Genomic DNA, 22,494 nt, shown 5'->3' on the forward strand with positions numbered 1-22,494 from the left:
AATTTAGATTGTTTCCAGAAGCATGATCTTTTACCCAGTGACCCAGTTGACCTTCTGTCAAATTGTCTGCATTTTGCAAAAACCAGTGAGCCATGTATTCTGCTTGTGGGTCACGTGTTTCAAAATCTGTCAACTTCACTTTTTGCCTAAAGCAGAGCACTGTGGTGTACACTAGTAGAAGCTTTGATTAATATGCACTTCATTTATGTAACAGAAGCCCATTCAAGTGTTCACTGCCATTCCAATTCTTTTCAAGTGGTGTAGTTCAGTCAATTGGAACTGGAAATTGGAATTGAAAATGTTACATTATGTACCAATACTCCTAAATACTTCCAACATCTGATGCACCTTACAGTCAAAGATCTCAGTGCTCAACAAATGTCAGTATTTCAACCCTGTGAAGCATTAGGCTGCATTCACCCACACTGGCAAAGGGAACTGGTCGGATGTTGGTGGGTGTAAACTGCTATTTTCTGGGCGATTAGGGCAGGCAGGGTTTGCAGTGCTGCCCTCCCTAAGGAATTCTGCCTGTGGACTGGCTGAGACTTCTGCTTAGCTGTTAGTTATCTCCTTCTCCCATCCTGTTGTGTTTTGTCCATCTGCCACATCCTGTCCATCACCCAGATTGCATATTCTCTGTGACTGGGATTGTCTTTTATCTTATTTGCCTGTACAGTGCTTCACAATGGGACCCTGATCCCCAACTGGGGTTACCAGGAGTTCCAATATAAAAAATAGCAGCAGCTGCTATAAAGTGTGGTTGGGAATCCATAGAAACCCTGGTTGGAAAAAGCTACCCTATCCCTTTGTAATGCAGAATTGAATCAAGTGCATTGTCTAACATTTTACAGGTTGGAGAACAAACAGACAATTGTTTGAGGTCACAGTGCGTCTGAGACAAAGCTGAGGACAGAACTCAGATCTTGTGCTTTAGTCCCAAGATCAGCCTTCCTTTCTTAACTAAAATGTATTAAAAGTGCAAAATACTTCCTTTTACATTAGATATTAGAATCCAATTAAAAAAAAAACAACTTATGACAAAGGATTGAAAAAGCTTTTCAGTAGAACACAGTATTTAATCCACTAACATACTATTTAAATTCATATACAAAATATAAAATGCAAGATGTCTTGATGTTTCTAGAGAGCAGTTATCCAACTGTAGTCCATTCTTCTTATCTTTCGCAGTTCTTTTTCCTGAGATTTAGACAGTTTAGGTGTAGTTTCACCCAAAATCTCTGTAGGATTTGTATCTGGTTCCATCTCAGTAAACTCTACATCCTCATCTGATTCATCCTCTGCTTTTTCACTGTCCATTTCAACTTCACCAGCCACTTCTTCAGCACTTTAAAGTGGGAGGATAGAGGGAAGAGAGATCATCAGCATATTCTACCACAGGAGAATATGGTTTTGATACTAAATCATGATTCTGAGTTAAAGTGTCTATGCAGATGAATTTTTGTATGTATTTTATATGACTATGTAGCATTGCAAGAGCCCTAGATACTTTACTTACAAGGAAAAGATGTGCCCCCAGTAACTTACAATTTAAACAGATTACTCAGCATATCTAACACATATACACACACATAACCACAAAATCTATATGACGACTAATATTTGGGTTTGATCCAATGTCCTTTAAAATCAATGGGAAAATTCCCATTGGCTTTAATGATCACTAGAACAATCTCTTAAACTGAACAGCTATATGATAAATTGCATGTACCACACACTTTGCTTGTCTCACCCACTAATCCATTTCTCCTGGATTTATTACTACAATCCAAACCCTTGAACACTTTGAAATACCTGCCATTCTATTTGAAATCAGATTGCCAGAGACATGTTTCTTTTCTCCATATTATATTAGTATAAGGTATAATCTCATGATTTTACAGGACTAGAAATGGGTGTTTTAAACCATTAGAAGAGTGAGTTCCACCCTCCCAACGGGACACATTATAATCTTTCAGTCCTGAGAAATGCAGAGATATCAGACCTTAAAGTTGCAACATTTCTAAGTCTAGAAAAATCATTAAGTCAACTTTTCAGAGAAACTTAAAATAAGTTATTGCTTATAGTTTGTCCTTCCCTCCCCCGCTCACACTCCTTCACTTGTGCAGCTGACCTTCAGCTGCATATTGTGGGAAGGCATTATTGGAACTTGTCTGGGATGACCTGCATTAACTCACTGCTTGCAAATAACATGGACATCCTCTACTCATCACTTATACTCATCACGGAATTAAGAGCTCTATCACAAACGCTATATACATAATATATTAATATAAATTACATATGCGTATATTTTGTGTACATGTGCATAATGTAAGTTATACACCATTGACAGGCAGATGTGGATACTGACATCAAAATAAAGTGCATAAATATTTGCATGTATATGTATTTATAAAATTTTGATATATTTGAACATCACAGACTTTCTTCAGAGCCCAAGCCTACAAATGCTTATACTCATGTGAAACTTTACTTATTTGGATACACCCATTGATTATAATAGTATATCCTGCGAGTAATGTTACACATATGCGTAAGTATCTGTGGGATCAGCTGTTAGGCTGTACATTTTTCTGTAGAGAAATTCTGAATAGGTCTACTGACAAACCTACCTAACGTAGATACAGCTTTTACCAACTAAAAAGTGCTGTTGCCTGTATAGCTTAAGCTGGTTTAGTGAGCGAAGTTAGTTATACTGGCAAAAGCATTTTTATTCTGATAAAACTGCATCTGCATGAGGGCCTTTGTTGGCACAGAAATGTTGCAAAATCAAAATAGAACAACCCTCCCACCTCTACCCAACACTGCTATACTAGCAAAGATTTGTAGTGTCGATCTGGCGTATGTCTTTGCATGTGTTTATGAAATGCCTAATGCATAAGGTGCTCAATCCTGGTTTGAGCTACTGCACACTATTGCAATATGAACAAAAAAAAAACCTGGTCTCTCTGGAGATCTAATTCATTGTTTGGTACTCACTTACGTAGGAAAGGTTTTCAAGAACAGGCTACGAAGTACTTATTGGCTTTGGCATACTTGGCATGCTAATAAATCTACTACAAAATTACTGTCATAGGCCACCAACCTGTATGGATTATTTTCTACAAGAGCATACATCTATCTCACAAAGGACCAAGCTTCATATAAATTGAAGAGATCTCAGACACATACCAAACTGTTGCATATTACTCTTAAACCAGTTAATCCTGTAAGTTGCTATGCAATGCTATCAATAAATTAAGTCCTAATTAAAATAACCTAGAACTCCCTGCCCCAAACTTAAGGAACTATTTACATTTTGCTTTCAAGACCTCCTTTATGGATTCAGTATTCACTTCTTGAGACTTCTAAAATGAGTATGAAGAAATAAACAGGCACTCAAAGTGTAATTACTAATATAAATAAATGGAAAGGTCAGTGAATCTCTAACAGACATTTATGCAAAAATATTTTAAAAAGATTTGGTCCTTGAACAAAGGCTGAAAAAAGGCAATTTTGCTTATGTTTACATGAGGCCAGGAAGCTTGCCTCCTACCCCCCATCAATAAATTGGCAAAGATTGATTCCAACAACAATCTAACAAGATCTTACACCTTAGGGAGAAGGTTATACATTTAAAAAAGCAGCTTTAGAAGATATTTAAGGGATTGCAGAAACAACACCTTAATTACAATCACTTATGAACTATGCTAAGTAATGGAATGAATAAAATAGAAAAATTGTTGCAACACTTAGTAAAAGGATCTAGTTGAAGTTTTCCAACTGAAATATGACTTATGTAAACAATCAGCCCTAACTCTTTTTACCTTTTATTCTCCTTGGATATCAGCATTGAATTAATAAAAATAGAACACAGGAAAGAAGCAGATGGCAACACATGTGCAGGAGTGTGTAGGAGCTGAGGAGACAAGAAAACAGAGGTTTTATTAAGGTTCTATTTTTCATGCTTTTATATACGCATGGTTATTACACACACAAAGTTACCTCTTTGACTGCAGGTGAATGTTGGGCTAAGTGATTCTGGACAACTGCTGTCCCAAGATCTGCATTCTCTTTTGATTGTTGTTGATGTCTGTGCTTTCCCAACAGCAAATAAAAGGGGGTCATGGTGAGACTCTCCTCTACTGCCAGCTAGAAAGAGCAAAGTAAAAACAGAAGAAGAGGTAGTTTAAAAGTAGAAAGAGGCTTTTCTTTCTGAGCAGAAGAAAATGACAATATTTCAGTGCCAAGAATCCGAATTCCCCCTCTCATACTAACACCAACAGCTAACAAAATGCTAATGTTCAGCAGTAATTTAGAATTTACCACGGCACAGTTCAGATACAGTTGAATTCACTTGTATATTGTGAGTATTCTACTTTAAGTTTTACATTTTTATACTCCACATTAAACTTTAATTCAGTTATCATCAGAAAAGTGACTAACAACAAAAAAGCACCTTCCTACTCAAGAGATCTGATTTGAGTGCACATTCTGAATACTTCAATTACTCAAAGGCATATTGTCCCCTCTGCCTCTGCATGCAGGGTGAGTAAAAATTGATAAGGTCCAAACTTAGATATTAAAGTCATTTAAATTAAATAAAAAAAATTAAGCAGTACTGTTTGCTGCCAAGTTTTAAAGAAAGTCATACTGTCCTGTACTGGTGAAAGTCACTGGTTAAGCACCTGGAACCAGAATTCATTGAAGGGCTAAACCAGCTTTTGACAACAGTAACCTTTTCTGCAGGGGCAGAGAAAATATTTTCTTTATTTCAGTTTATTCAACTAGTTCAGTCAAAGTTAGGAAACCCACTGGGAGTTGAAAAGACAAATGCTTATTTTCCTTTCCAATCTATCAATAAAAGCTAGGCGTGAGAGGATGAGATCTATTAGTTCTAAAATCTAGTAAAAGGACGTGGTGACCAAAAAAATCAGTTCAATTCATTAGCTACAGATATTTCTTTTGTTTAATAAATCAAGTTTTAAATATGAAAAATATTTTCATCAACTTTAAGAAAAAAGTTTAGTATCCAGCACATTTAAGACAGCTTTATTTTAAAAAAAATATAATTGTTTTTGTGCATTAATTAAATTTGAATTTCCATCCAAATAGAGCTAGGCACAAATCAAATAAATAAAAAATTAAAAAAAAATTAATCTAGTAAATAAAAAATGAATCATTTACCATTTTCTAACATAGCTTCTTAATAAAAAAAAATAAGTTGAATAAATGTAAGTTAATCTACATAATTGCTTAAATAAGTGTATATAGATTTAATGTATTTTCCTGGTTAGCGAATAGAAGACCAAATTTAGTGTAACTGCTTTATATTTAGTTGCAATTCAACATGTTTTAATGGTTACCAACCAATGGGAAGTAACATTTCTTTAGTAAAATAACTACAAAGTACAAAGCAAGCAATAATTAAAACCAATTATTTAAATCACAAGGTTTGCTGCTTGCTGATTTAAATGATTAAAAATCGGTGATTTACCTCAATTCACTCCATCCGCATGGAGAGAGGACTGGCGTGCAATGGCTCTTGGCCCAGCAGACAGAAGTATCACTTCTGTGACTTCCTTCCCCTTTAGCCCAACCTCATGAATCAAGGATCCCAAGGAGAAAGAGGGTTAAGCTGTGGAGCTAACATTTCCCTGTACAATTTGGATCCCATCCTCCAGGGAGGAGTAGGTCTGGGGGCAGGGATGAGTGGAGCCACTTGCATGGCACTTGTAAAAGCCATGCTAACAAGGAAACAGAGAGGCAGTTGAGGAAGAGGGGCCACACAAACTCAATGGAAACCCCCAAAATCTAAGCCTGCACATCTTCTCTATCCCTACATGGAAGCAGCAAAGGTATAGCACCAAGACAACCAAGAAAGCCAGCTAGATTCTCTACTGGTTCACGCATCAATTAACTTCTAACAATGTATACTTTAATACACATGTTGATGCATGGAGCTAGAAAGAATTTGGCTTTACTTTCAGATTGCAGGTGCATACATGGGGAGGTAATTCTAATTTCTAGCCCAAACACTTTACTTGTCAACTGAGCAGCCTGGATATGGAGTCAGACACCCAACTGCAATGTTTTTACGTCACTTCTCAGACTAGTACTACCACTACTGAACTTTTAGAGCACAGCTGAGTAAAGAATAAATGAATAATAAATAAACAAAGAGTTACTATTTTCCTCAAAAAACAGATGAATATGGTTTTAAGAAATCTATTTTAAGTTTGACTGATTTGTTTTAGATTGTGACTGTTTGGGAATACTAGCTATTTGCACTTCTATCTGCTTTGCTTAGTTGGAATTGGTCAAATCAAATGGTACTGTTTTTGTTCTGATTTAATGAGTGAGGAACACTCAGTGTGAATGCTTTCTTTATATCAATTTCAAATTCTCTCAATACTTGCTCATGTGATTTTGAAATTCACTTATTAACACTAGTGTTCAGAGAAATTTGATTTATCATCACTATCTATGAAACTCAAAACAAAGAGCCATTACTAAAATATGAATAGACTTCTACATGATTTTTTGCTCTTTTCTAGCTCTACATTAAAAATCATTTTCAGATGTTACAGAATCCAGCCTCTTCACTATTATGTACATGAGAAAAGTTAACATAGAAAACTAAAAATATTAGACAGCTGCAGTGCAATGACAATTGAGAAGTAATAGAACTTTAAAATACCAAGATACTGCTTTTAAGATATGTGCAGATATAACACTTTTTTGCCAGGAGAAAGGACAGCCGTTTGTTACTTCATCTTTTAACAGGTCTTTATAAAACGAGCAATAATCAAATTACACATGACTGCACCTTTCGATTAGCATCTCTGGCTCCATATCAAGGTCATCTGAACACTTATGATATCTGACAAATAAGTGTCTGTCTGAATGAATATAGAACTCCTTTACACATTGTAGCTATCATAATAAATATAAAAATACCTGTTTGCTTGATGGTGTAAGCCTCTCTTCTGTGGACTTGGTGCTAAATGTCATTAGATCCTAAAAATGCAGAAGGATGCAGCAAGATTATAGAATGGAGTAAGATATTCTATAGACTTCAATGTATTTTTTACAAAATAGTTTCACTGCCTGAAAAGTTGCCATTTGAGTGAAACAAAAGCAGTCATCCCCCACTGCATATTTTATACAGAAACCACAAAGCAATTAGAAGGGAAAAACCAGAGACTACAGGTAAACTAAATTTAATGAAGATTTTTTGGGGGAGGGGAAGGGATAGATAAGGCTGTGGGAAGAGAAGAGTGGATTTAATGAAATTTAAAATATTTGCATAAATAGTTCATAAGATAGTCTGATAAGTGTTGGAAAGTGATAGTTTCCTTTACAGATCCCCAGATTATGTATTGTTATTCTTTCATCTGATTGAGGCAGTAAAAACTAAGGATAATTGAAGTGGAATCAACAGCAGTCAATTAAGAAGTTAGACTTTTCTGGAAATGGAAAATGAATGATCATGTTATACCTTATGCTGGTTGAAAGGAGAAATCACAAGAGGAAGCCCATTACACTGACTACTGGGGGCCTGGATTTCTATTGCTTGATCACCATTTTGAATGAAATTTTTAAAGTGACAGTTCTCTTATTCCCCCTTTCCTGTCAGTCACTTCTTCTTACCTGTGTTTCAGTCAGGAAGTAAAGTTGAGATCTGCTTAACCATTGGTGTTTTTCTGAGCCAACTGATTCAGGCACCTCTCTTGGAATGAAGACAGCCCACTGGACTCTCCCTCTACAGACATTTCTCTGGATACATAATGGCCTTGGCTCATTTGGTTTAAATACGAACACTGGCAAAACAAATATTTTCTATTTTTAATAAACAAAAGCACTTTCTTCTCACCCTTTTTGGGCTAGACAAAGGACCACATGTCATAGCCAAAGATAGCTGGCTGGGACTCCCTTAAATCAGTATGCAGTTATCCTTCATTGGATGGGTAAGATGTTACTGAATGATTGGAGGCACCCATCCCTGTGAAGGCACATAATGCCTTCATGGTGTTTCCAGCCAGAGAGCTAAAACAGAAGCTAAACCCCTCTGCAAAGCAAAATAACTGGAAAAGTTGTATTAAAAGGCTATATCTATCTACATTATATATTATACACAATGAAACACTGCCTAAATTTAGGGGGGATGGAGCAGCTATTTCACAGCTAGTGGGGAAACGACTAAGAACACCACATGCAGAAAGAATGAGTCACCCCATATTTACATGGCCAAAGCAGCATCCAACTGTGTTCTGGGAAGGATGGGAGGCAGGGAAGCTGCGCTTTCATAATTTTTTGCTAGCAAAGGAAACCTTTGTACTTACAGTCTGAACCTTCCGAGAGCCATGAGACCGCAACAATGTTTTCTGAAAGGGGGTCAGGTTGCAGAACTGTGATGTTGAGCTGTGCACTCCATTCCACTAAAAAAATAAAACACCAGACATGGAAGGAAGCCAGATGTTTTACTAAATAAGAGGCCAAATGAGGAAGACACCTATAGCTATACCTCTGCCTAGAAGACCCAGACAAACTTTAATATTCACAGGTGAGTCAGAACAGATAAATATCAGTCCTGCTATGCTAAGAGAAAAAAAGGTTTGATTATCTAGTCAGTTGAAGTTTGCTGTGCACACTCTGGACCTGAAGATTTTTTTGAAATATTAAGCTCTGATTTGCATACGTTAGTCCTATTTGTATAGGATAGATGGAAGCATACAATATATGTTTTGGAACCCTGGTATCCTAAATCCATGTAGTTCATTAGTCTTCTCTAAATCACATGATCTCCAAACTACCAGTCAATATAACATGATTTAGTTTGTAGGCTCTGAATAGGAGATAGAAAATAACCCTTGCATATTGACAGGGTATTTCTCTAGCCAGTAGAAAGCTGTTAATCTCATTCCCCTATGTTGTACTGAGCCTAACCCTGTGATGTGCACAAAATTACAGGTTTTAAAAGCTTTTTAAAATTATTGATTTAAATGTTCATAGTTGTGGGCAATTATGGGAGAGTCAGATACTTATTGGTGACAGCAGACATCAAGGTTCAGAAAGTTATAAATCTAACTGTTAACACAAATTGTCAACATCACATGGCAAAATATACAAAGTATCGTTAAAACAAACAAGCACCATTTTTCTTATTTTTGCTTATCTAAATTTCGATCATCAATGGGACTTTTCTCCCCATTTATGTGCATGGTGAAATCACTGTTTAGTGACATTTACTGATAAAAAAATGTAATCTTTCTAAGCTTCATTATATTCCATCTAAAAAAAATTCCCTCAAGAGGCAAAATGTAAGTGCAAACATTTCAGCCAAGAGTGCTGCAGGCTTTATAATGTGGTACGGTGTCAGTTAGTGGAGCAAAGATGGACTACAGTATTATATAAAATAAATATGTAAAGTATCTCTATTATGCCTGCTGTTAGTAGGCCGTTAAGTGGCAGTCAATTTGGAATCAAATCTGAAAGTATTCTGGGTCACACTGAAAATGTAAGTGCTAACTATTACCAGTACCGCCCTGGCAGGTAACACTCACTAATATAACAAAATTGATCTTACTTGCACAACTGAGCAGGTTCCAGCAACACAGAAAACCACTACTGGTGGTGCCAAGAAGGTATTTGGAACAACTTAGTCTCCCAAAGCACAGGTTCCTAGGTGAATAAAAGCCAAAACAAAGTTAATGAGCCTTAGATCTTCTCTGTAATGGTAATTTACAAAGATAAGCAATCACAAGCACACTTTCAGTTAAATCTTAAATCCTTTCAAATTATAAGCCAAATTCTACTCAGTTATCTGGAGTAACAGCAGAATTTAGTCCTCTAGATCTCTCGCTAGTGGCTCATTGAGAAATATTAGTAAACCTTTTGAAAGAGTTATAATCTTAAAAATCTCAGAAAAATGCAATTGTGTCTATGGATACTTACAACATTCTTTACACCACCTGGGTGTAAGAGATGGCATTATAAATCTGCTCCCACATTGGTCATAATAAACCATTAATCATGGGTGTTAAAGAAGTCACAGTGTAGTAAAAAATCCTATATTTAAAGTTTTCCTACCTGGTGTTACTAAACAGTACTAAAAATTCTCTCTCTCCTTTTCAGTTTTACTAGTCTAATTTACTTTTCACCATTAGTGCTGTTTCCTTATTACATCTCTCAGATTGGAAAGTAAAATTAGGTTGGTCTATTTCTAATCAATTAATTCTAATTAAATTCTGGTTCTCTTGCAGTAGTACAATGACGTAACATCCTGATTTCCAGTACTTCAAGAGAAAGCATTTATGTCTTTAAAAAGCCTGTGTGTGATGACATTTCTAATATTAATATTAGGAGGTAAAAATAAAAAAAAAAAAAAAAAGTGTGTGTGTGTGTGTGTTTCAAAAGTTATTCTAGGTCTAATATAAAGGACAGCTCTCCTTTAATCACAGCATAGCTGTACAGTAAATACAGTTAAGGCCATCCAAATGATTGACCGGCCTGCAGAAAACTGACCATTGTACCAGCATGTAGACCATAAAGATTCTACCACAGTTAATGAGAAAACAATTATCTGGGTTAATAAGATTACAGTTTTATCATTAACTTGAAAGTTGGTCAAAAAAAATTTTTTTTTAATAAGTTTAACATAGCTATGGACAATACACCTGTCCCTGAATCTTCCTGCCAGCTTCTGCTGTTTTACAGTCACATATTTCTCAATCTCTTTCCCCTATTATGTGAGGCCCACAGAAAATTGACTATACAGAAGAAAAAGTGAAACTGACCCACTACACAAAATGCTGACGTTCACAGAACTACAGTTATAGTTCTAAAGGGTTCCATAAACACCAACAGGTAAAAAAATATTGAGTTTTGCATTTTTAAGCTGATAGTGCCCCTTTAAGATTGTCATAACACTTGCAAATAGTTAGATCTCAGCAGGTGACATACTTGATAGCAGTACTGTGTCACCATTCCTAGGAGCACCATCTTTGACAGACAGTACATTCAAGAAAAATTGCACAGTATTCATCAATCAGCAGTAATGAACATCACAAAAATATCAGTTCCCCTATGACAAGAGGATAATAGATAAAAAGGCCAACGCTCTGAGAATAGTGACGGGCGATACCCATTACCAAACCTAGCAAAAACTATTTTCTCAAGCTACAAACACTTTTCCAAACCTGATCTGTTGAGTAAAAAACAAACCATAAAAATCATATTACCACCACTACTCAACTCTCAAAGACAGCATTATAATTAGAAGGGAGAATACACTGTATATCTTAAAAAATGTATTCAATGGAGCGAATGCTTCAAGTTAATCTTTAGCATTTTTAAGGCAGATTCAGACAAAGCAGGTTCTTGGCAAATTTTTCAACCTGGCATCTTTATAGCTAGATCAATCCAGGCACTGTATTGAAGGAATGGTAAAGCTGAAGTGTACCTTCACACAAGTCTGGAAACTGGAAAGTGAGATTGCCAACTCCTCTCATCCCCAGCACTGAGCTATGACCTTTCTTCCACATCATCCTGATCAACAGCTTGTGAGTCTAGCTTGTGAGTCATTTGGTCTCAAATGATATTGGACACTAGGACAACTTCCTCAGCAAATATTTTACAATATGGGTTAACCAGGATGCACAAAAACAAAAGTTTTACATTAATAGCAAATTCTCAGTTTACCCGTTTAATCTGGTATTGTGACTTTTTAATCAAGTTTTTCTGTCATAATGCACATGCTTAAGTGGAAAAGTGATCAGGCTGATGTGGAAAAAGGGGGAGGGTGATGAACTTTTACCCCTTCATCCTCAGCACCCACTGTAGAATAATGGGAATAAGGAAGAGGAAAAAGTCAGTAGCAACTGTGTGAGCTGATTCATTGGAAGTGGCCATGGGTAGGTAGTGTAGGAACAGGAGTCACACAAGAGAGATGGAGGGGTAGATGAAATAGCAAAGGGAGCTGGGTGGACTGATCTTCATTAAGGAAAAGTCACTGAACAAGTCCAACTTTTAGCATGACAGGCTTTAAATAAATACCGTAACAAATATTTTAATATCCTCAACTCTAAAAGAGCTCATAATCAGAGTAGATTTATACAAATGTTAAATATTTAGTCTCTGTACAACTACATACACCAGTGCTCATTGATTGCTACAGATGAAATTACCTTTTTAAGTACTCAACTTGAAAGTAAAAAGCCAAATGATAAACAATGTTACATACTGTATTTTTCCAGGTGGATGACAAAATGTGCATTTAAGATCCCAGGTATCCGAGTCCCACACAGTGACTGTTTTTTCAAAGCTAACGGCAAGCAAAGAACCATCTTCTGAGAAACAGCAGTTACTAGCTGGATACTTGTGATAGCTGCCCACAAAATCACAGCTCCATCCCATACTTGGTTCTGTTAGATTGAATAATTAATATGTATTTGTTTGTTATTTCTTTCCATAGCAAGACTTTTAAATGGAACTGAGCAGCACTCCTGTTAAGGTATTATTCAGACTCTCTAAGCAAAATTATTTACATTTGAAAATTGTACATTTTTATAGGGTTTAAAAATCTTCCCCATGCCAGTATAAGAAACGCCCAGTAAGCGTTGCATTCTTTAGGTTCTGCACTTGAACCACTAAGACAAGACATCATGGAATTTGTACACTGCAATGTGTGTGTTCAATATGCAAACTACAGGAAATGCAAATTTTTTTTTTTTTTTTTTTTTTTTTTTAAAAAGGGCACTAGAAAAATCTAATTTTAATTCTTGTCACCATGTTGAAAGAATGAGAACATTATCAATGAAAATGTACAGCCTTAAAAAGTATAGAATATTTCAGGACAAAGATTTGAGGTTATTTCTAAAAATGTAAATGTTCTATCACCTACCTATACTTGATTTTTACTGAATCCCTAATTATACACAGGTGAATTTTAAGCTTCATGAAAAATAAAATAACCTGTCAGCAAACTTCCTTGTTAACTATCAACTTCTTGTGGATCTTTCCCCCATCATTACCAATAACCATAAAAACAAAAGGAGCTTTCTCCTTCAAAGCTGGCTTATTCAATGATAAGCAACTAGTTTGTGATTTCCCAGTTTGTTCCATAACAATATATTCTCTCAATTGATTTTGAAATGAATGACTCGCGGGAAAATACAAGAGCAGATAAAAGAATCTATCCAATATTATTTTGGATTATATTTTATACCATGCTTATAAATTGCAGAAAAAGATAGATATTTTATTACATGCTCTTATTTCTCTTTTGCTTCTACATTGTTTCTTTATAAGGAACAGTGACACCTGGGGGCAAGATACAGAAATCTGTTTTACTAAAAATGAAGAGAGATGCCCACAGGATGTTCTATACATACATTAAAAAAACCGCTGCATTTTTTTTTGGCTATACTGTTGCAAGGCAGCTCTTTTTCCTTCAGTTCCCACATATACAAGACCAAATACACAATGCAAATACACAAAGCTCAGAGCAACTCTATACTCCCATGCATGCTGTGACACTGAACTCTATACAGCCCTTCTAAGTAAGTAGGATATGAGCAGAAGAGGCACTTGTTCAGGGAGTCAGAACCCCTCTATGGTGGGGGCAGGAAGAACCATTAAACCCCATCCACCTCTCCAATCCATACCCAGTTATTTCTGGCTGCAGCCTGGCTGTACAGATGATTAAGAACAGAGACAAGTCAGGGGAGTAAGAATGCATTCCCTCCAACACAGTTTCTAAGAGCAAAGAGTGTTTGCTTATAGATCTGGGATTTAGTCTAGGATTAAGGTTATTTAACCCTAGACAACACTAAAAAAACTTAAAGTATGTTGGCATTTAGATATGACCGTAAGTTGCCAAATGTCCTTTAATAGACCACAACACACAATAAGTAACTTAACATGTGTAGCAAGGGTTTAAATACATAAAACATAGCTATATGAGTGCCAGCAATAAGAATATGAATCTTTGTTTATATACACCTCAGCATATTTAGGCATTGTACAGCTAAATCCAATGGCTCAGAGAAATTCACTACTGGCAAACAATAGAAAACTGGCAAAAGAAAGAGTAACCTATGTAGTCTTAATGGTATCAGAAAAAAAATTCCATTCACCTATGACAATCAAAACAAAAATGAACACAAATTGCAAGCGGATCACTGAAAGGCTGCTGTCAAAGCCATATTTGAAAACCTCTGAAGACTGACACATAAATGTCAGGAAAGTTAGTCAAAATGAAGTGTGCCATATGTCGTGGCAACACTTTGGCACAAGGAAGTGCCAAATGGGGCAGCCCGTCATAAGTGTGGTTATGGGATGTTACATACCCTAACTTGTGAAATCCTTAGCTTTTATTGCTTTGTGTTAAAATGCGTCTCAACATGATTTTTGGTGGGTGAAGTGTCTTCAATTTTTGTTTCTCATCTGTGCAATCCACAGAATTTTTTTCCCAGATGCATTCTAGGATGCAGAGTTTAACATCAGCATGCAAGAGTGGATGAGAATTTAACTACAAGATACTGTAAACTCAGATAGAATTTTCCATTGTGTGGCAACAGATCAAGTCAATTAAACAAGGATACCACCTTTCCAAATACTGCTCTCATGAGCAAAGCCTGAATAAGGGGACTTTGCCCAAAGGAACAAACAAACAAAAAATCCTCCTTTCCAACAACAAAGTACAGGTTGGGCTGCAGCCACTCATACAGGCAGTGGATGAAGGTCACTGTACCCTTTTGCATAGGGTTTTGGGCCAGTGGGATCTATGCATTCATGTCTCTACCACATCCCCAATTTGTCTGCGTTCCTAATTATGGAAAACCATGTAATATGGTCATGGAACTCTGTGCTCGAGTGTGCCAAAGAGAATGTAGTACTTCTGCTGAGTTTCTGAGCCTGTGCACAGATGGAGAAGAGCAGAGTTATGATTTCCACGTGTTCAAAAGGTGGTGAATAGGAGCAAATAAGTATTGGTCATACTCACTCTCTGCATCTGAGTCATCCACTAACACCCAGACCTTAAATCGACCATCCTTGCTTGCTGTTACCAACATAAGAGTTTCATCTTTCAATTCATCTGTGTCACGGAAACACAGAGCTGTTACATGACTCTCATGTGGCATATTTATTCTTGTGTTCAGAGTAAAGCTGTAGGGAAGAAAACCAGAATTCAGCTGTATGCCATTTTGAATTTTCAACAGACTTGTATTCTGTTTCTTTTTTGGACAGAGTGGGGGTTGTTTGGAAAAGGGAGAAATAGTTTGAACAGAATTTTGTTTCTGCCAATACATATTCTCACATTTAGTTTACCAGGTCTCTTCTCCACCATCTCCCCTCACAAAATTATGTAATTCAGAGAACAGAATTCTGATTTATTTAGATTTCTAAGATATATAGACTAAAAGTGCTCATCCTAAGCTCTGACACCTCTTCTAATATCTAACACTTGATGAATGTGGAGAACGATTATTACACAGAACCGCTTAGTTTAGCTTTAGTCCAAACCCGTAACTATCATGCTAAACAACTTTGTGTAACACCTATCCTATCCCCTCACAAATGAGCAAGAAAAAAAAAAAAGGTGATCTTTACAGGTGTCCAGAAGATTAGCAAATCAGGCCCTGGAAGACCAGGTGAGTATTGGCATTGGGGTACTGTTGCAAGGTTTTACATATTCATCAATACAGTGAATATGGCCCAATGGTATACTAGATTAGGATGACAAAACAGATTCAAGTAGGTGGTATTAACATGTAAAGAAACCCAATTGCTACTGGCGTGTAAAAACTTGTTTAAACTGTTAATTTCGAGAACTACAATTCAAAATAAGCAGAACTGACAATTCACATATAAGAGTGCTATTTAAAGCTAAACACTAGTCATTTGCACAATATTTAATAAGTCAAATATTTCATGGTCTATCTAGGGGCTCACTATAAAAGTATCAGTACCTTTGTGTTTGCTCATCATAGTTCCACAGTTTCATCTGTAATTCAAGTTCAGTTTCCTTTCCTTCTCGCTGTTCCACTGTTGCTAACCAGCTGCCTTGAGCACTAAATGCAGCCTTCACCAAGTCAATCTGGTTCAGACCTACTTGATGGATGTATTCCTGCTGCACGATATCAAGCTGGAGAATCAAAAGAGCAAAACTAATTTTAAAGCTCAAGTCAGAGTTTGGACAAGTCAGTCATGGAAAAAGGACACCGTGGAAGGAAAGATGTTTTGGAAATTAGTAGGACCACTGAAAATGAGACAGGATATGGAACTGAACAGTGGAACTGACTGACAACACATAAGAAATGCCTGGGGGGGGAAAAAAAACCCCAAACACCCTCATGTAGAGGCCATAATACAGAAAATGTGTTAATACCCCAAAATACACTTATTCATTTCATTTCATTATTATTTAGCTTATTTAGCTTATAAAGGCAACAATGACCATTGTGTAGGGTATTTTTTTTTATATATATAGATTTTTGACAATTTAATTCTTATTACATTCATTTCTAAGTTGTCCATCACCATAAGAAGTGGTGTTCGAAGGCATAACTTTAAGGAATCAACTCAAATCTTCAAATCCTACTATGTTTATATATTGCAACACTTTGAACTTCTGTAATATCCTTTCCAAATTATAACTCTGTAATTTTATGAAGCTGAGACTAGAACACAGCTCTACTGATTCCAATCTTATGTTATAGCTACTTAACTACTCTCCCTTACCTACATCATATTGTAAGTGTAATTCTGTCATATAAATGACAACAGAAATAATGTATAAAACTTACATTGTACAACTGTTTGTCAGTTTGGAGACAATAGAACTGCAGATGACCAGGTTTTCCATTCAGAACCAAAGCTTTAGTTCTAGGATCAACCACCAAACCAGTCTTGACATCACTGCCTGCAGTGAAGAACAATAGTAAATGATCTAAGTGATTTTTTTTTTTTTTTGCAGAAGAAAATTTTAAGCAGAAAAAAGTTTACTTTTGTTGCACATACCTTTGACTAATCCTTGAATTACGGCAGAAACTCTCAGGTTGCTATGTATGATTGTTATTTCTGCATGTACAAATGCAGACAAAAATTAGCAAGGCAAGATAAAGGCTTGTCATGCAAAAAGCAACAGTTAATTATATTCTACAGCCAGAAAAAATCAGGATATGCACCCATCCATAATGCCTCTTAAACAAGTCATTCTACTACTTAATGAACTACAAATACAACATATATCTGCAACAAACATTAGATCCTTGAAAATCAAATGTAAAGTCAGCAGCACAGGAATGTCTGAAACAAGAGAGAAAAGTACCAGCTTATCAGAATCTTTGGGACCAACTATTATGATGGAAAAACTAAGTTACAAGCTTCAACAATCTGTAAACAAAATTCAGCTGTTGCTAGCATAGGAATTAAGAAACCAAACATCTATTTTTTCAGATGAATTTTGAACTTGTGTACATAGCAATCAGTGAATCTGAAGTTCATATACTCTAATAAATCTATGGCTCATGAATTCCTTATGGAATGAATACTATTACAATAGGTTTGGGCTTACTATTTTCTGTATGACATGTACAATAGAAAGTTCCATCCGGTGAGGCTGAGATGTGTTCAATAGTAGATCCCAAACGGGGTAGGAATTCCTTCTTACAATCGGATCCATCACGCCACTGAACCAGTACAGACTCAACTCCACCACTCAACAGGCTGGTGCCTTCACATGCAATAAAAAACCCATAGTTGTTAGAGGAACTAGTCCAAACTGACATATCTATATATTTCTAGTTAACTAGACACTATGGTATCTAGACACCAATCTATATTTAAATTATGTCCAAAGTTAAAAATTATACATCACTGCTACACAGACTGGTCAAATGGCTCAAATCTCTCAACATGCCTGTCTGACTTCTTAGACTCAATAAGACAAACACTGCTACTACAAGCATCAAAATGGTATTTACAAAATATAATTGACTGCCCCAAGAAATGAATGAAATTAGCTGTTCCTGAGAGAGTATTTTTTATTATAACACAGCAGAAACCTTACTTAATATTAAATACTGCAAAATGCTTCTTGCTTGGGAGAAAAGGCTAGAAGCAAGATCAATACTGTGGGGCAAAGCTAACAGGAGTTTTCCCATTAAATTCAAAGGAAGGAAAGCATGGGCCCAGATAAGATTTCTTTGGCTCAGTGTTTCTCAACTTATTTACCATTGTGGACCACATATGCAGCTCTTTCTGTGTTACGTGGGTCGCATCCGCACAATGCATATACTACCTGGATGGCCCTAAGGATGTCACATGGGTCGCAGATGTTTGCTGACTGGGCAGCAAGCAGCCCACAGGATGAGAACCACAGCTCTGGCTTGTTTTTTTTAAATTTGGATTTGACTCCAACAAGAACTTAGATTTCCCCACGTCCTCCCCAGATGATCCTTGCTTAATAAAAGGTTACAATTGGTTCAGGATTTACACTGTCAAAGAAGGAAAATCTTTGAAGTCATATCTGCCAGCCAAAATAGTGGCATGAAACATGCTTACACATTTGATTTCCTTGCATCTGTGTAAGTAGTATAGAGCTGTGCACACAAAAAAAGCCACAACTGTTTCCATCTTTCCATTACTCCACCCGAGAAGTCCTCAAAAACCCTTTCCTGGAGACATAAATCCCATTCCTGGAATTTGAACATTTATTCGTAGGTGGATGACTCCAAGCTTCAGCAGTTATTTTTTCTTCCTGCTTTTTAAGACATTTGCACTCACCCTCTACAGAGAAAGTGAGATCCATGACTACATCATGATGCCAGTGCAGCGTGGAGAAAGTGTATTCCCTTTTGTGGTTAAAATTTCTCCTGTGAGGAAGAAAACATTTAATTCAGTAGCAATTTGTTAAATTAGAGGGCCGCTCAGAATAGGTGTTGGACAGAATAATCTGTAAGCAAACAAAAATGGGCAGTCAAATTGAATAAAATGTAAAATAATTATACTAAAATCTACTGTAAACCTTCCAATGCAGGTTTCTTGTATGCTCAGGTAACACAAAAGGAGTGGAAATCACCTACAAGTTACCTGCTGGCACAAACTGCACACTAGGTATCCCCAGCTGGCATAAGGTTCCTATAGAATTGTTGCCAGCTGGTGCAAGTTAGACCAGTCCCTGATCTGGACTGGCACACTGAAGCAGAGAGCTGTTACTGGCTGCTAGGTCTCAAATCTCTCCTGGGCTGTGTAAGGGAGAGGAGCTAGGCTCTCCACTAGTCCCTGACTGGCTTTGTCTGAGTATCAACTCCCATCCTGCTTTCACTGTGGTTCCCAAAACCTGATACAGAAGCCTCTTATCTCCACCCACAGCAGTGGGCCCAATTCAAACACTTCAGTTTTAAAGTCACAGGTTGCAGCTAAGGGGACACATCTTGAATTTGTAATCAGATGCAAATTAGTCAGCCTTGAGGTCAGTTACAATTTATAGCCTCGAGGGCCACAGGATGGCTACCCCGCCCCTTAATTATAATCAATTTAAACAGGAGCCACTTCTGATTGTGGCAAGAGAAGATGCTAGATCCAGTCAAAAAATGATGTCAATACATGATCACCATTGTCAGCAGAAGTCCTGCACCTACTCTCATGACTTGTTATGTTCAAGTTCTATTAAGCTCTAATGTCAAATCAGTGCTAGCTGGAAAACTGTCAAGTTTAACATACCAGAGACGAATCTTGCCATCTTCATGTCCACTGGCTATACAGTCTTCCTTAGGGTGGCAGGCTACACAAGTAAAATTGTTGTTTGCACCTTTTGTACTTGTTGCACTTAAAGAAAACCTTCAAAAATTAAACAACAGTTTGAATTAAAGTTTAATGTTACATAAAGCTTCTCAATGGTCTTCACACATAGCCCCGGCTGCAGGTAGACTATGTCAGAGAAAGATTAGTGCAACCATTGCACAAATGCCAATTGAAAAATACTTCTGACTGCACATGGGATTCCAAGGAGCAAACTGTTCAGTGTACTCCTGAAGTACAAGAAAGTTGACAAAAGTCAGGCACCCCCTCCCGCCTATGAAGACGATAGACACCATCCCCATTTAGCTTGCTAGATTCTTCCCTCCAACAAAGCAGAAACAGCTACATTTCATCAGGACCTTAGACGATATAGTATCACTTAAGCCCGTTTCAATCCAGGTATAGAAAAGTGATGACACTATAGTGTGGGCCTGGGCTAAGAGTTGCATGACATCCCACAAATCAGTGATGGCACCACAGCCCAACCTGCCTCTGTATCCCAGAAGCCTCAGACACACCTTGAACAAGGAAGGCTGGCAGAACAGAATTTTGAAAAATCTTACAAGAAAGAATCTGCCAGGAGGATGAGCAGTTAACTCAACATCACTTTCTGGGATTTCAGAAATGAAAATTAAGTTATTCAGGAGGAATCCCATTTACTCATGCAATGATCTGCAGTTGAATCAATGGTATCAGATGATTCTGATGGATCTAAAATAATCTGCATATGCCTGACCTGTTAGTATACAGACACATTTATGAGGTTTCATAGCTGACAACATTTACAGCCATTAGTCTTACCTGTTAACCTTTTTCTTTTTGAAAAAATAAACAAGGAGATGTAGGTCAAACACTGATGCCATATATTCACCCTGTTACAACAGTACAGCAAGTTATGACTTTGTATTTGCTATAGATTCACACTGAAACTGGAGCACAACAAATGAGCACTTGATTATGTTTCTTAAACAGGTATGTATCATGAAAAGAAAGTACAAGGATAGACACACAAGATGCCATTACCCTAATCAATGAGTTGCTTACATGCAATGAGATGTTAATGCTCTACATTTTAATACAGCTAATATTAGCTCATACAGACTAAAAGATTTTTTCACATTTTTAAAAATGTGTGTGTATAACAAGTTTTAAGAAACTACTAAATATTTTCCCCACCTATTAGGACAAGTTTTGCTCTGAGTTACATCCACGCAATCCCAGAGAAGTATGCTTAGGTAAAATGGTGTGTGGGATCTCGTGTTATAAGCACATATGCAATTACAGTAAGGCTGCATATGAATGGTTGGTTGGGATACTGGCACAGATTCCTTTTTCCATGTAGAAAAATAGTTTAGTGCTATTTGTTAAAAACCCAAGAATTACATGGATTTTATAACAGAATCAGGAGTTCTTACTTAATTTTGTTCCAGAACAGCCACAGATGAAAACACAAAAAACCCCACCTCAAGCAAAACAGCTTTTTAGAATGTAAATTTATATCTGAGCTGGAAGTAACTGGGAACTCCACAATGTTTTTTTACAGTCATTTTTCCAGAGTACAAATGCACTGTAAACTCAGCTCAGAGTTAAGAACCTTAGGGCAGAAACCAACATTAATTCTTTTGATGTGTATTCCCATTTTCCTCAGAGGACAGGTGCTCTTTTTGATATATATTTTAAATAAAAAAATTTTATTTAAGGAAGAGGAAAGGGATGTAGCTTAATGAATTAAAAGTTATTACCTGACTTTTACTAGTCCTCAGAGACAAATAAAGTTGGTCACCTAATCAGAGCCTTTTGGTCTTTGATCTTACTTTTTGTTTTACCACTAATTGGAAAAGAGCCAAATTTTGCAAACAGACAAGAAAAATAAGGCAGATAAAATTCTGGGTCCAACATTAATGTATTTTTCAAGAAACATTTACCAAACAAAAAAGCTTTCAAGGTCAAAAAGTATTGTATGCCTTGTACAAGTACTTGATTATCTTCTTTCTAAAGAAATGGACATTTTACTGGATTAAATGCTTGAAATTCTGTAATTTTCCTCCATTTTTCCCCTAATGTGATGAAGTTGTGTTGTAGGACATACTTTTGCAACTCATCATGCAACTTTTGGTCTTATATTTTTATGCAATTATAAAGAATAGATGGCACTAGATGTCAAATTTGTTTAGGCAAGCTTTCTGAGATCAGTGGTTTGCAGTTTTGCAGTTGAGGGGGAAAAATCAGGATTAAAATTAGGCTCGTACAGCAAGGCCATATCCATACAATCATTACTTCTTTGAGTGAACAGATTACTTGGTTAGTCAGATTTTTTTTTGTATACCAAAACAGTTAATATATTTTACATAAAAGAAAAACATCTAAAAAGGTAAATATACTTCTCTTCCAAATGCAGTACATTTGGGCGACTGGCCTATATCATCTAAAATCAAAGACAGCTCCTTGGCTTCCACTTCTTGGTCTGCTATTTTTGGCAGTTTCACAGAAACAAGCTGGAATGAATCTGGTCAAATAAAGACTTGGTTAATAAAATAATTTCGTAGATGTTATAATACATATATGTGTTCAAAAGGAGAGTATGTGGGTGCACCTGTTATCCGCTATGCAAAATCCACACTAGCTCCTTTCAGTATTGTTTTGGATGCATGCTTAAAGATGCATACTTAAGGATGAAATTCCGGA

The 22,494-nt window shown here is 36.6% G+C and overlaps 1 protein-coding gene across 2 annotated transcripts in view; it reads right to left on the reverse strand.

Annotated features, from left to right (window-relative positions):
- Positions 1-1,045: 1,045 nt before the first annotated feature.
- The window catches only part of WDR75 (WD repeat domain 75), a 38,578-nt gene continuing 17,129 nt past the window's right edge, over positions 1,046-22,494 (reverse strand). The window contains exons 7-23 of one of the 2 annotated variants that reach the window (XM_067549043.1): positions 22,191-22,315; positions 20,611-20,681; positions 19,732-19,848; positions 18,793-18,881; positions 17,582-17,740; positions 17,026-17,085; positions 16,812-16,927; positions 15,975-16,150; positions 15,008-15,171; positions 12,245-12,425; positions 9,590-9,684; positions 8,346-8,441; positions 7,654-7,823; positions 6,961-7,020; positions 4,006-4,152; positions 3,828-3,919; positions 1,046-1,345 (exon numbers count right to left, since the gene is read on the reverse strand). In XM_067549043.1, coding sequence (XP_067405144.1) covers positions 1,141-1,345; positions 3,828-3,919; positions 4,006-4,152; positions 6,961-7,020; positions 7,654-7,823; positions 8,346-8,441; positions 9,590-9,684; positions 12,245-12,425; positions 15,008-15,171; positions 15,975-16,150; positions 16,812-16,927; positions 17,026-17,085; positions 17,582-17,740; positions 18,793-18,881; positions 19,732-19,848; positions 20,611-20,681; positions 22,191-22,315 — 2,123 coding nt within the window. In that variant the 3' untranslated portion in view covers positions 1,046-1,140. The remainder of the gene's footprint in view (positions 1,346-3,827; positions 3,920-4,005; positions 4,153-6,960; positions 7,021-7,653; positions 7,824-8,345; positions 8,442-9,589; positions 9,685-12,244; positions 12,426-15,007; positions 15,172-15,974; positions 16,151-16,811; positions 16,928-17,025; positions 17,086-17,581; positions 17,741-18,792; positions 18,882-19,731; positions 19,849-20,610; positions 20,682-22,190; positions 22,316-22,494) is intronic. The other variant, XM_067549044.1, reaches the window with a different exon arrangement.

Source organism: Emydura macquarii, unplaced genomic scaffold (genome assembly GCF_026122565.2).
Source record: "Emydura macquarii macquarii isolate MOO-44397 ecotype Brisbane River unplaced genomic scaffold, CSIRO-AGI_Emac_v2 contig_1253, whole genome shotgun sequence".
In the NCBI taxonomy this organism is placed as follows: Eukaryota; Metazoa; Chordata; order Testudines; family Chelidae; genus Emydura; species Emydura macquarii.